This window comes from Arctopsyche grandis, chromosome 2, assembly GCF_051622035.1.
Source record: "Arctopsyche grandis isolate Sample6627 chromosome 2, ASM5162203v2, whole genome shotgun sequence".
NCBI lineage: Eukaryota > Metazoa > Arthropoda > Insecta > Trichoptera > Hydropsychidae > Arctopsyche > Arctopsyche grandis.
In genome coordinates, this window is record NC_135356.1 from 27,761,765 (window position 1) to 27,776,772 (window position 15,008).

The 15,008-nt window shown below is 30.1% G+C and overlaps 1 protein-coding gene across 1 annotated transcript in view; it reads right to left on the reverse strand.

The window, feature by feature from the left end:
* The window catches only part of mfr (ferlin family C2 domain-containing myoferlin misfire), a 143,842-nt gene that overhangs the window by 28,056 nt on the left and 100,778 nt on the right, over positions 1-15,008 (reverse strand). The window contains exons 10-11 of the mRNA XM_077445072.1: positions 13,375-13,531; positions 9,467-9,653 (exon numbers count right to left, since the gene is read on the reverse strand). Of these exons, the coding sequence (XP_077301198.1) occupies positions 9,467-9,653; positions 13,375-13,531 (344 nt within the window). The remainder of the gene's footprint in view (positions 1-9,466; positions 9,654-13,374; positions 13,532-15,008) is intronic.

The following is a 15,008-nucleotide window of genomic DNA, read 5'->3' on the forward strand; positions in this document are numbered from 1 at the left end:
TTTAGTTCGTTTTTGTAGCTATTGCATGTATAAGGCTAGATTTCGTCTGTTTTTTGCAAATGGGAAAAAAATCGATGTCTGGAATGCGTCCGGGAGAGAGTCAATAAATAAATAAAAATGCTAGAATTATAATACATTAATCGTTTTTTTTAGAACGCCTATCGTAGGAGGATATTCAATTTTCTGCTGCAAGTCAGAGGAAAAATAAAGTTTGCAGCGTGGAAATTCAATTCCCACAACGTTTCCCCAGTCAATTTTCTATTAATACTATTTTATCGAATGACTTTTATGACTGCTTATTTTGAAAACATTTTCATTCTGAATTTAAAAAAATATGATTTTATTTATCTTTACACTATAAATTGTATCACTGTCCACTCAGATTTCTCTGTAATCCTTCATTATTGCATTAAATTTTCTCTTCGACCTAGCTTCTGAAATATTTTCCTACGCATACATATGTACATATTCGGCTCTCCTTTTAAAAACATTCCTGCCCATATTAAACCATTTCATTACTCCTTGCCCTTGTTTGCGTTATTATTAAATTGTACTATAATCTCAATTTTCTGTCCAAATCATAAATCTTCTTTTTACTTAGAAGCTATTTATATAATTGTGATCACATATTGTTTTAATCGTATTATATTTATATTATTGTGATCACATATTGTTATTCTTTGATTTGGTATCGACATTATTACGAGAAATTTCTAATTTGAGATTTTGGCTAATTAGCAATTAGTATATAAAATGATTTCCATGCCTAAGCCGTTGATATAATAAATTAATAAATTATTTGTCGTTTAATTTAATTTTAATGAATTTTGCGATTGAATATTTAGTACAATTATTGTCATACTATTTTAACTTTTATAATAAATAATAAATTAATGAATACATTTTCTAATTGCAATTAGTATCTGATATAAGACTATTAAATTTAAGCTTCGACGTTTTTTATGTTATTTATCCGAAACCCTTCAATATATCGAAATATATATCTATAAATTTCAACGTAATTTAAACACAATAAATTCAAAAACGATCCATCAACCGAAAGGGACAGCTTATTCGTAAGCGCTAAAACATAAATCGAATTTTGTTTATGTTGCTTCTTATATACCACAAATATACAGACGAAGTCATCGATTGGATACGTCTTTTTTTCATATACATGTCTATGTATGTTTTTAATATAAATACCTATATACATATATATGTGTGTATAATTTTGTGGCGTATTATTGAATAAATACATATACGTATCTATTATATATTGTGTATAAAGATTTAAAAAGGCCAACCTTTTCCGTCCCTCAATTTCAGCCCTGCTCTAATATTTATTCGTACATTTCTATAAGCTACCTTTAAAATAAATATATAAACAAATAAAGTCCTCGGAAAACCCCGAACGTATTTATTATACCGAAAATCAAAATGGTCGCGTTTTTCTTTCTTTCTGTCGACATACGGTAATCATTATAGCTTTGTCCGATTTCAGGACACTTGTTGAATTTGACGCAGGGGATGGTGGGGGTAGGACCTGGGTTTTCAGAATCTCCGACAAATTTGAATAAAAAACACAAACACACATGTTGAGAAGGTAATTGAAATTCGGGTCGTGGTCGTAACATTTCGGGGGCATTGTCGTAAATCCGGAAAATCCGTGGCGGATTTTCCGAATCCGTCAATTTAAAACAGCTCGCGATCGCGTCTCACTCACAACCTCGTCTCCGTCAAATCTGACGGAGCTTACACAAGAGATATCCGATATATCGATCGCTTATTGAATTCATAATATTATACGGTACACTCGCGACAATGTTCCACTTACGGCTGATCCGAACTCATTCAAAAAAACAATATAAATAAATAAATATGTACATATGTAGTTCGGAAAACAGATACAACTCTCAAGAGCGATATTTTGTCCGATTGTTAAGTGTTTCGGTTAAATTATTAAGCCGACAACAGCGGCTCAACCGTTTTATTTTTGGATTTTAACATAACATCTATCTATTTATTTTCGGAATGAAAAATCTACCCTTTCTAAAGTTCAAAATAAATAAATTGGATCTTGTTCAGTATTCAAAGAAACATTCACACTTCATACTGTTGATTTTAACGATCAAAATTAAATTGCAAATCTTTTGAGATGAAATTCTCTTGAATTGAGAATTTCAATAACAATTTATTCAAGTTGAAGATTAAATCAAATAACAGATTCTATCTTAAAACCATTTTGTATGTATGAAATTATAAAAATGAATATTGAATTTTCAAGAAGATTTTTGAATATCATCCTTTAGATGTCTTTTCAAATACCCGTCAATATATATATATATATATATATATATATATATATATATATATATATATATATATATATATATATATATATATATATATATATATATATATATATATATATATATATATATATATATATATATATATATATATATATATATATATATATATATATATATATATATATATTTACTTTATCTATGTACGTAGTAACAATAAATGAAGTTTTGTGATCATGCGAAAATTCGAACTCGAGATTTTGACTGATTCGAACTCAGAATCGATCACTGATCACGTTTTCATGATCTAGAAAAAATGTGTGTGTGTGTCTGTGTGTGTGTGTATTTTGGGGATATTTTTAACACCGTTAATCCTATCAAACTGAAACTTAGTATCGGTTACTGAAATTTTTATCGACACGACGTAAATTTTTTTCAAATTTTTAAGTTGACCGGAAATGGTACCTCCCCTTATAGGTGTCCTCTTTTTTAAGTTTTTGAATTCAATTATCTCCCAAACCACTAACTGAATCAGACTGATTTTTTTTTAAATATGATAGAAATAATAATTTTTATAACCTTATATTTTTTAAATATTTCTATCTGAACCGGAAGTAGTACTTTTACTCTAGAGAATCGAGGTTTTTTATGTTTTTCTCAGAAACCTTTTGGTTTATTGAACTGAAATTTCATATCTAAAAGTTTAAACTTAATACCAACTTATATATAAAATTTAGTAACTATGTGTCAACCGGAAGTGGCAGTTTACTCTTGTTCGATTTTTCTTCCACTATTTTTTTTTAAAACAATATTTCATTATTTTATTTTGACCTTTTAAATTATTTTTATTTTCTTGATATTTAATAAGTATAATACTGATAGTAATTTTTAGTAATAAAAAAAATTTGAACAAAATCTGACAACCGGAAGTAGAACTTTTGTTTTGTGCAAGTTTCCATACATTTGCGCTCAATTTGTATCGCTATCATAGTCATCAGTTCAATATCGAATTTTGTTTTGTAACCTTCTTATATTCCTCAAATACATAGATAAAGTCATGGGTTGGTCACATCCGAATTTTTTTATTTGTGTTTAAGTTTGGACCATGTTGGCACTACATTCATTACATTACATTAATATATGAGCCGTTATATTTAAAAGTGGCAAAAGTCCACTTTTCTTCATTTCGCCATTTGTTCTTCATTGTAGTATGCATATAAAGATAGAATCTCTGTGTTTATAAGACTACATTTTATAACATCAATAATCTATGTCTAGTAGGCATACGTAAGTAGGCATTGAAAAAATAAGCCGTTGAGAAAACTCAAGTATGTAGAATTTTATTCGATTTCAATATACAATTTGAAATAATTGGATCAAAAGCTCTGTATCGTCTCGTTACAGATTGCGTTTCCGTAGATGAGATAAATCACGTCGTTATTACACATTTTCCCATAAGCTATACATATTTGTAGCTTATGGGAAGATATGTAGGTATGTATATAATACGACACGTAGGCTCCACAATAGATAATTATTATTCATTTTCCGATGTTGCCTTCGAAACTGTAGTAGTCCTTCATGAGAAATGAATATTGCCTAGCTATACATCAAAACGTATAACAATTGTATATTTGCGTACACACGAATAGAGATAAGCAACCGAGAGCGTTCAATTTACGAACATCCTATTTTCCATGTTTGCAATGAGCAACGTACGTAGATCTCTATGTACAATATTGATATAAAAGTATCAGTTTCCGTTTATCAAAGGGCATGTAAAATTTTATGCATGTGCACGCTTACAAACAAATAAAATGCGAAAAAAATTTTCAGGGTAAATGGAGGTTGAAATTCGCGTTAATTCCAGTAAATTGAATGATATTGTTTAATTGTGTTATTTTATAATATGTACATTGTTTTTTTATTTTATTATATTTATTGAAAAATCAATAGACAACAAGATGTAGACATGCATAAAAACAAAGAGTAAATATATAATATATATAACATCAGAGTCCAATTATAGATTTTTTCAAAGATAATTGTCCAAAAATTCAGTCGTGCTTAATTATAATTTCATATTTGAGATGCAATTTTCGTGACAATAGTTATTGTACTTTTATATCCGAAGAATATTAATTTTATATATAAATTTGAAAACGTGTATGTGCGTTTTTCATGTGTCATGTTATTTTTCATTTCAGGTTTAACTTAGTATTATCGGTATCATTAAGATCTTCAAAATATGTTTGTATACGCAGGAAGTATTCAATTATTTAATTTAAATTATTATGACAATTTTAATACTCGATAAAGAGTTACATTTATGTATGCAAAATATTTGACGTTTGATATCACGAGCAACAACAAAAAACATAGATAAAGTAATGACGCAACGGAAGCTATTCAATCATTAATAAATTTGATCCATGTTTTAAGCGCTTATTGATGGGATATGAGCGTTTAAAAAATGCGCAGTTTTTACCAATTTCTGGCTTTTGCGGTCTTTAACTCGTAATATAGTATTTCTGTAACAAAAACGGGTATTGAAATCCATAGTCGAATGTTTTTGTGTATATGTATGTATATACTATTGACTGTGATTTGTTATTGCTTTAAAATAATTAATAATCTAGCCAATTTTAAGTCAAAATATTTTTTTTTCTTACGAGAAGAAACCAACAAAAATCATCGTCATATTTGAATTCAGTGTTCAAACTAAAAAAAAATCAGTCTCCGATCCGGTAAATAAAAAACGTGATTTTTTTTTGTTACTCGGTGTAATCAGCAGAAATACTAAGATTTTCCCAGATGAAAATTAATCAACCACTTGTTGATGTTAGACGACGTTAGTTAGTATTCTACAAACATACATACAATATCTAACATCGTATATTTTCCGAAAAATTTAAGTTCTCTAATGAAAATAAATTACTTTACGAAACTCTCATTTTCTAATTGTTTTATATTAGGAATGTTCCTAGAATAAGCATTAGAAATTATAAATGACCCGAAAAGGGTGTGATTTTATAAATGTTTTTGTTAAAAAAAACAATTTAGGGCCGAGACATAATATTTTAACTTATTCTACAATCATTCGACAATTCAAAACGCTCAAAACTCTATGACAAAGTGAGGACCACTCTTACGTATGCTTGCATGATGTAATGCGAAATTCTTCATTAAGCCATATATATATTATACGATTATATATGTGTTAATTGATTCGTTATAATTTTGAAAAATTTTCATTCAAAAATGTATAAGCTTTAACTGTTTTAATATTTCATACATGAAGACGATTCATATTCTTGTTACGGCAAAATAATCAATCAATAGTCAATACCCACAGAAAAATCAGAAGATTTAATGATGTTTGAATAACAACGTTAGCCTTAATATCAGAAGAAGTTTGAACACTAAGATCGGAACCATACATACAAGAAGACCTCGATTGACGTATTAGAAAATTAACGGAAAACTCCACGAAAAGAGTATAAAATGTATCGAATTGTGAGTTTTAATCGATGTTTATATTACATTATTACCATTATTAACCTATGCTTCACCTGTATGGAATAACGCCTCAAATAACCTTTCCAAGCTCTAAGTAATACAAAATAAATCCCTAAAAATAATTTATAATACACCCATATATAATTACTTGAAAAAACTGCATGCCATATATAATATTCCGTTTGTTACAGATATTACTAACAAACTAACCAGTAGATTCTATGACAGAATCACTAATAACCACACTAACACACTTGTGAATAGTCTCAGTGATTACAACAAAATGTCTATACCCTTCAAGTATAAACACAGATTACCTAAACACAATCTTCTTTAAGTCATCGACTTTAGAGAGTCTTTAATTAATATTATGTATTAGATGTATTATGAGCATTTATAAGAATTGTAAACAGGTTTTTTTAGCTATTTTTCCTATTACGCTGTACATTAACATTAGAATAATATAATACTATGATTACTAACCAAATTAAATTAAAATTGTAAAATAGAAAATGATCAGTAGATCAATAGCTATAAGATGTATTGTGAACATAATTAAGTGATAATAAAAAGCATTTAAAAAATCAAAAAAATATTCCCTTCATAGGCTATATAAAAATAATGAATTGTTAAAGAACGTTTTCCCGATATATTCTTATACATATAAAAATAGATTACATAGAGCGCGGATATGCTTAACTGGAATTAAACATCGCAAACAAACGCTTACATTCCGCTGAAAATGGGTTGAAAACTGAAAAAAATTCTCGTTAACTGGGGAAGAAATAGCACATCTCGTTTATCACAAAAAGTCACTAGATGTTTTAACGACCTCGTTACGTTTATGCAAGCATAATGAGTAGAATATGATATTGTACAACATAAGGGTCAAACACAATCGAAGCGCACTGAATACCCGTGTGCATAGGGTATTATTGTGTGCTCGTTGTGCGATTTACTCGGGTGTGAATTTTCGCAGTTGACGGTTGCACAATATTGCTGTTACAGTAACATATTTAGAAAGGGTTCCGGGCTGAAATCACAACATTAACAACTACAAGGGCCCTTCAGGTATGAACGGGAACGGTGGATGACAGTGGATATGCCCACTCGTTTCCCTAGACCCGTCCCGCGCATTTCCCGGAAGGGGGGGAAATTTATCGGAAAATTTACATATCCGTCAATTCCTCGGTGCTCTCCAATTATACGGAGTTTGTATTGATCCCAATATTCCATTTGCACTACTGAACTTTTGTAATGAACGTGCATTTACATATATTTCTGTATATACGGTTGATGTTGTTTATATACATATATGGTTGATGTTTGCAAAAAAAAACGATATTAAGAAACAATCCACGGTGAATATTTCAATTTGGATTGCTTAAAAATTGCTTCCAAATAATTTAAAAACAAAAGAGATTGCATTAAAAAATTTTACTGTAATGAAAACGTGTATTTAGATCACTGTTACACTTGCATTTACAATGAACAACAGAAAATAATTGACGGAGCGGAAACTATTCAATCCGGTTCGGTGATTACTGGTCACAAAGTCACTAAAATCTCTATAACGGAACATCTGGCAGCCGAAAAGTCCATCATACTAACGAGAACTTGAGTGCCAAATATTGCGTATTCGCGATTTTCATGGCAAAAATTGTCTTTGTGACCACCGCAATGTGACTAATAATCCAATTAACATTCAATCTTTACTAAATTTATTGAAAGACAGTTAGCTGCGATGATTTTTAAAAGATTGTCATTTATATAATCAGTTTTTCCGATACATTGTAAGACTGTAAATGTATGATATTTTACTGAAGGACGCAATATGTGTATTTATATGACCTACATATATGTATGTAAGGTACCGTTTCCTGGAAAGATGCACTAAATTGCACTCAATAGTAGCGCAGTTTCAAGAAGTCCTCCTTTTTAAAGGCGCTCAAAAAGAACTTACGTAATAGAATTCCATAAAAAATGGTTAGCACTCTCGGATGGGAATTCCACACTTTTTGTGGAATTCTATTGCGTTAGTTCTCCGTGAGCATTTTTGAAATTTTGGATGTATCGAGAGAGACACTATCTCGAGTGCATTTTTCCAGTCACCGGAGGTACCTACTATTAAATTAAAAATTGCTTAGGAATGCAGTCGAAATCGATTATTTTGATTTGAACTAATATTGATTTCATTTCATATCATATGTAGAAACATGAATTTTATCAACAAAAAAATTCATTACAAGGAAAAACAATTGAAAACATTTTTAATTGTCAAGCTCGAATTTAATTTACTGAATAACAATGAATTTCCGTTGCTATTTCGTTGTGTTATTGAAATGTGATAGACAAAGTTCGTAATTGAAAAATCCGATCAACCTACAAAACATACGTAGTAGAAATTAATACTGAAATTCCTCAAATAAATATATGGAATTCCACTCTATGCATATTGAATTTAATTGTTATTTGCAAACGCAGATTGAAAGACAAATAAAAAATGTACACGTGCTGAAACTGCAAAACTCGAATTCGCCTGGTTTTTCGATCTACTTGATAATCGAAGGATGAATATAATGAAAAGGGTTAAATTTTACAAGCTTCTCGTTGGGAATCCGAAGGCTTTGTATGAAATATTTTTTTAAAAACATGGGTAATTCGACATAAATATGTGCATTTTAACTTTATATATACATACATACATGAGAAAAATGTACACACTTGTCATGTATTAATACATAATTCAATTTCGATGCATTAGTACAAGCACTCCCATTTAGAATCATATCCTTTTACAGATTAATTCATATATCATATTTAAATTATTTACTAGACGATTTCTCAATTAGATTAGTTATAATTCAGTATTTTTTATGTACAATTTTCAAATTCAAAAATATAAACCATGATATTTATATGTACACAAAAGAGAGCTTTTTCTACCGCAGAGCAAAATTTACCACTCCAATTACTTTTAACTACGAGCAAAGCGTTTCATTTACATTCTTTCGACGTTTACGACCTTTTTACATCGCAACATTACGTTTTTATACAATTTTATTGAGTATACTTGCTTTCGTGGCCGTATTTTCGACGTTCACTTTCAATATCTCACATCTTTATAAGGGGAAACGTTAAATAACACCCCTTTCGTTAAAAATAATATGATCCCGATCTTAAAAAACAACAGATTTGCAAAGCGAAATATATAATATTTAATTTCATTACTGCTATTGCAATTTGCATATTTCGTACAAGTTTTATTTAATCTATTTTTAAAAATATTTTTCTATCAATATTATATAACAGAGGCAACCAAATATTGCTTCGACAAATTTTAAATGACAACGTCTTTACATAATATTGAATATTCATAGGGAAATCTGTCAGTATAGATAAATACAAAACTCAACGTTTAATTCAATCTACTTCAAAATCGTTAAATATGAAGGCTACACATAATGTACATATATGTAATTTGTAAACGAGTTAAGATTAAAAGTCGGCAATTCGGCAATTTTAAATTGAAACCAAATTCACCCGGCAGAATGTTCTAAGGTGTTAAAGATATTAAAATGATATAAGATAGTCGAGGAATGTCTATAATAAGGATGTAAACATGTTCTACTTACGCTCAGGCCCGCAAAGCATACTTGGACGTATGGATCGACAAGGTCTCTGGATTCACCCGTGAAAGCCTTCTTCATATTAGCCATTACGGATAAATTCATCTTGGGAAGACCGTCTGCCTTGTGAACTCGAACTACGAACCTTGCCCTTTGTCTTTCCATTGAAACGCCGTCAGGAAGCAGCAGGTTACTGCGAATATTAAAAACAAAGAACAATTCAATACATAACAAAAACAACGCCTTGACAAAGATTAACAATAGAAAAAAAATCACGACAATGGCCGCACGTGTCGATGAATAAACACATTAAAAGCCTTACATTTACGTATAATCAAAGAAATATAATACATTCTTATATTAATTCTGAGGAAAATTTATTATGTAATATGTAGACACATGTCGGGTTCATATTGGATGACAAGTAAGAGAGGTGACGAAATGAGTCTCGTATCAGTTGAATCCATCATTTATTGGAGAAGCAACTTCCGGAAATGTCACGTTGTCTTCCACACGCAAGTGAACAATTTTCTCGAAATTATGAACACGTGTTCATTTACATGTTCTCTAAATTTGTTGTTTATACAAAAACGAAACTTTAAATAACAGTTAAACTTTATAAAAGTGATTTTACACGGTTCTTTTCATTATTATTGAAGTCCCTATTCCTATTTTGTATATTTTAAAGATGTAAGTACACACTATTGTAAATTTTAAAAGATTTTAAATTCTAAAAAGGAAATAAACGGTCAAAGCGAGGACAACATGAACGTAGTGTAATAAACTTAAATAAAAGGCCGGAGCGAGAAACGCGAAGTTTGGTTTTTCATCAATGGACTTAGTAGAAAACTTTTGTCGTATCAGGAGAACGTTAAATAAAAGAAATCGTTGATTTTGAACAATGTCCTGCATCTCTAACCAATCAATTAATCTTGAAAAAAATTTCGAAAAAGTAAGTGTTTGAAAAAACATGTCATTTTTTCTAGAATAGTTTCAATTTTTTTATTATTGTTAAAAAATTAAAGTCAATATTCATCTATCGAAGTTTATTTGGGTCGATTATAATATTTCAACCTAACGAGAAAAATCACCGATCGAACGAATTGGTGTTATTGATTAGCACTTAAACGAAACTCATTCTATAAAACGACGGCCTATTATTTCCCTACATTTATCTCGATGATAAATTAATTTCTCCCAAGGTTTCACTTGAGAGAGCTTGTGAACCTTATCAACTTATCAAATCGGACGTTTTCCTTGAGATACCGAACGGTACCTATTCAATGTGCCACAAAATATCAAAAAAAAATCTTGAACCCGTTTGAAATCAAATAAACAAGCAAATCACACGTTATTAATATTATACTATGTGCACGTTTGTCTGAAATACATATTTTAATAATATATACAGAACATCGCGAACTGAATATATGTATGTATGTAAGTTTCATATTTATATTACAAAACTTAAAACAAACTTTACCGAATGCAGAAACTTTTATATTTTGAGCAACTTCGGCGAAAGATAGCGAGGAAAAGAGAGATACTGTGTAACTTGTTCATATATAAATTTAGGATTGACATGACTGCATTAAATACGCAATATTAAAGAAAACCAGACCCGGAAATTGTTCTTTGTAGTTACATTGTGTGTATGAATATTTGTATTCACACACTCCGTGTAAATACACACCTTGTCGGTATTTAAATTACAATGTTGAAACTTTCTCAATTCAGAAACAACACCAAAACTCGATTTAATCTATTCGAATACATTTATCACGCGCAGTGTTTGAATTTTGCGGATTTAATTGAAAATATGTATGTACATATACCGTGGGCTAAAATTGTATATATGTATATATGTATATATACATATATATTTTTTTTAAAGAAATTTCATCGATTTTAAGCTGATGCCATAAATTTTCAGTTTCAGTTGCGGAATATTAACTTTCTACTACGATATTAATAAACAAAACACCGACTATCGGATGATAATTATAAGTTTAGTTTTGATTTAGGATATTATAACAACGAGGAACTTTCGTTTACGCTTCTCGAGAAAGATTATCCGAGATGAACTTGCATATTCTTGGGCTATTTTTAAATGAAACGTAACTATCCGACACTTTAAAGTTTGTTCCGTTTTTATTATTATTAATTTTAAGCCAAGACGGATGACGTATTATATATTTGTGTGTATATAATTAAAACCGCATCTACACATCAAAACATTTTCTTTCAAATGCAGTTAAAATTAATTCGTTTTCAAGTTAGCTAAAACTATGTATGTACTTCAAATGCCAAAACTTCAAGCTTAATTTGTAATTATTATTGATTGCGAGGCATTTGAAACCGCAAATGGTTTTGAACATCTGCATGTGCCTATATATGCAAATACATGTGTATTTGACCACAAGACAAACCCATCTTCTCGATTATTCGTGAATGATAACGCGTTTAGAAAACAATCTGACGGCACATCAAATGGACTAATTGGATACGATGTATTCAGAGCACCGTAAAATTGATGTGATAGATTATTAATATATTCGCCAAGCGATCTACATATTTTAAATATAGCACAGAAAAACAACCCCTACACGAAAACAAAAATTTTTCACGGTCGTATGATTTTTGCCCACGGCACAATATAAATAAAAAAATGGTTCTTACAATGAAATTATTGTATAGTTGGATAATTTCGGCTCGGTATCGAACTGAGATCAAATAATTAATGGTTATTTATTGCCTATTATCGAGTGCTTAAATTATGACAGCGATACAATAGCATTTAGTGCGAAGCATTCGATATTCTAATAAAATTGTCGGCGTACAACAATAATCAATTGATTGATTTGACTATTGTTTTCGGCAAATTTTACTGCGGGATTTTTGACACTAAATAACAACCTGTTGAATGGAATGTAAAATATATATTTTTCCCAATATGAATATTAAGCATTATGTACGTGTTTTTATGTATATACATACGTATATAGAGCAAGCTAGAGTATAATGCAATTGTGTGGAATCCGTATGAAGAAAATTACTCTATGATGATTGAGAAAGTGCAAAAAGCATTTCTTCGGTTCCTATATCGGAAAGGGTATGGGTATTAACCATATATGTATCTTCTACCCTACTCCTTTCCTTTTGGGCATGCTTTGGTATAATTCCCTAGAAACTTCTCATTAATTCGTTTTGTTCTTCAGCTTATACGTCATGTACGTTGTTGCTGGAACAGTTGGGACTTTATGTCCCTAATAAGTACATATGTGCGTGATAGACATCATCATTTGATGATTTTACCTCCTGCTGGCACAGTATCGAATGCCTCCTATTCCAAGAGCTATCCGACTTCTTAATGAAATCATGGCTGCTGAGCCTGAATATGATATTTTCCACCGCAGTGAGCATAGGTAATCGGAGATTATTTTAACTTCTTTGTCTGTTAGCCGGCGCTCATCATTATTTTCATAATTGAGTGTTATGTATGAGTGGAATTTTTATCTCTTCCATTTGGGTCTCGCAGGGATGTTTTTTATTTGTGGTTGGTTCATAAATATCGGTGCTGCCTATAGATGCAAACATTACCTACTTTGTATTATATTATTTGATACTATATTTTACTTTATTGTTTGCTATTGTTTTTTTTTAAGATTATGTATATGTACATACATGTATTTTAATTTTTATAATTTTTCTGTATTTTTTCGACCATATTAGGGACTGCTGTAATGCCACAATGGTCCAAACTTAAACTTAAATATATGTACTTTATTATAATCCAACCTAACCAATGAAAAAATCGACATAAAATTCAATAAATCGGATATAAGTCAAGGAAGATCAATTTGTGTATACAATACATATGTAGGCAAGAAAATATACAAAATAATAAAACTTACGTTTCTATGTCATCTTCATCCCTTTCGCTTTTCGGGGGAATATTGACAGTGTTTCCTTTTCCGATGATACTTATATCACACTTAAGGTAACCTTTAGCTCCCGAAGCCGGGTCGGAAGGATCTGTCAACATTGCCCACTTGTGGTAGAACTGGTGATCTGCAAATATTGACACGTTTGAGTGTTCTGCGAAAACCCGTCCTTCATTTATGGAAGTACGTACGAATGTACATGTGTACACTTACATATGTGTGTACGTACATGCGTATAATATTTTGTCAAAATAGTAACAATGACGCGTGCAGGTTCCAAGCAAAGGACGCGTAAAATTTAATATATATGTTTATTTTATATGTATTTTGTATTAATATATATTTTCATTAAAAAATAAAATTTGCATGTGGCTCATATGCATATGTATGTAGTTAGGCAGTAGGCAAAATGTAGATCGCAAACAACCCGAATATACCACTTGAGATCATTTCTAAAGTAATAGTTTCTAAAACGTAGGATTCATATTTTTTCCGGAACTGAACATTGACGGAAGTCCAATGTTCAGTTCCAAACGCACTACATATATCTGTTTGACTTGATTTACAAATTTTTATCACTTCCTTTCATTCGATATGTTCAGAATCTGGGAAAAGCAGAATTAGCGTATTACAGGCCATCAATATTTTTAAACGCAAATCATTATACGTATGTATAATGTTTTGCAAATTTTTTTCTCAAAATGAAGAAAAATGAACTTTTGCCGCTTTTAAAAATATAACGGCTCACATAATTGGCATGCGTATTATCCTTTAGATAACAACAAGCCTTTCGATTGAATTGATACATGTAAGTTCCCTTTTTCAGATCTCAACTTTTGAGTGCTTTATGCTTTCTCCTTTTATACTTTTATAATTTCTAACTATATAGAATAACTATAAGTTACGTGATCGTAATCTCCTATTTCAGCCATTTTCCATTATATTCAAAAATTCGATAGTTGCATAATTGAATTTGATTTGTCAATGAATTTGATACGATTGCACATTTGATATAGCACACAATATATTTCAACTTTGTATTACGATTAAAATTATCATCGCATCATGTAATTACTTATAAAAGAAAAGCTGAAGCTTTCCTTGAAGGAGACCCCATTAAAAAAATATATTTTTATCTAATATAAATCGCAAATTATCCTGCCTACTGCCTAAGTATAATATTTACAATAGTAACGTAAGAAAAAATAGAACCGACTAAAATCCGAACGATCGTATAAAAGTGTTAAGATTCACTTAATATAAAAAAAATCTCTATGTACGTACATATATGTATAGTTATTTTCAATTTCATATACATATGTAGGTGTCATGCATGGGCTTTTTCAAAAATAACACCTCTTAAAATGAACTGTGAGCCAATTCCATTCTCACTGTGATATAATATACATATAATATGTCTGCTTCGAAATCGATACGAATTGGTTCATCGTTTAAAATAATATCAAAAGGCATGCAAAATGACGTATAATCGGATTGGGAGATAATAAATAAATAAAAACATTTGTCGAAACATGAAACAAGGCCACACTGTCAAAGCAACATCCATTCATTTTGCAATATAAGATCCAAGGGATGTTTTATAA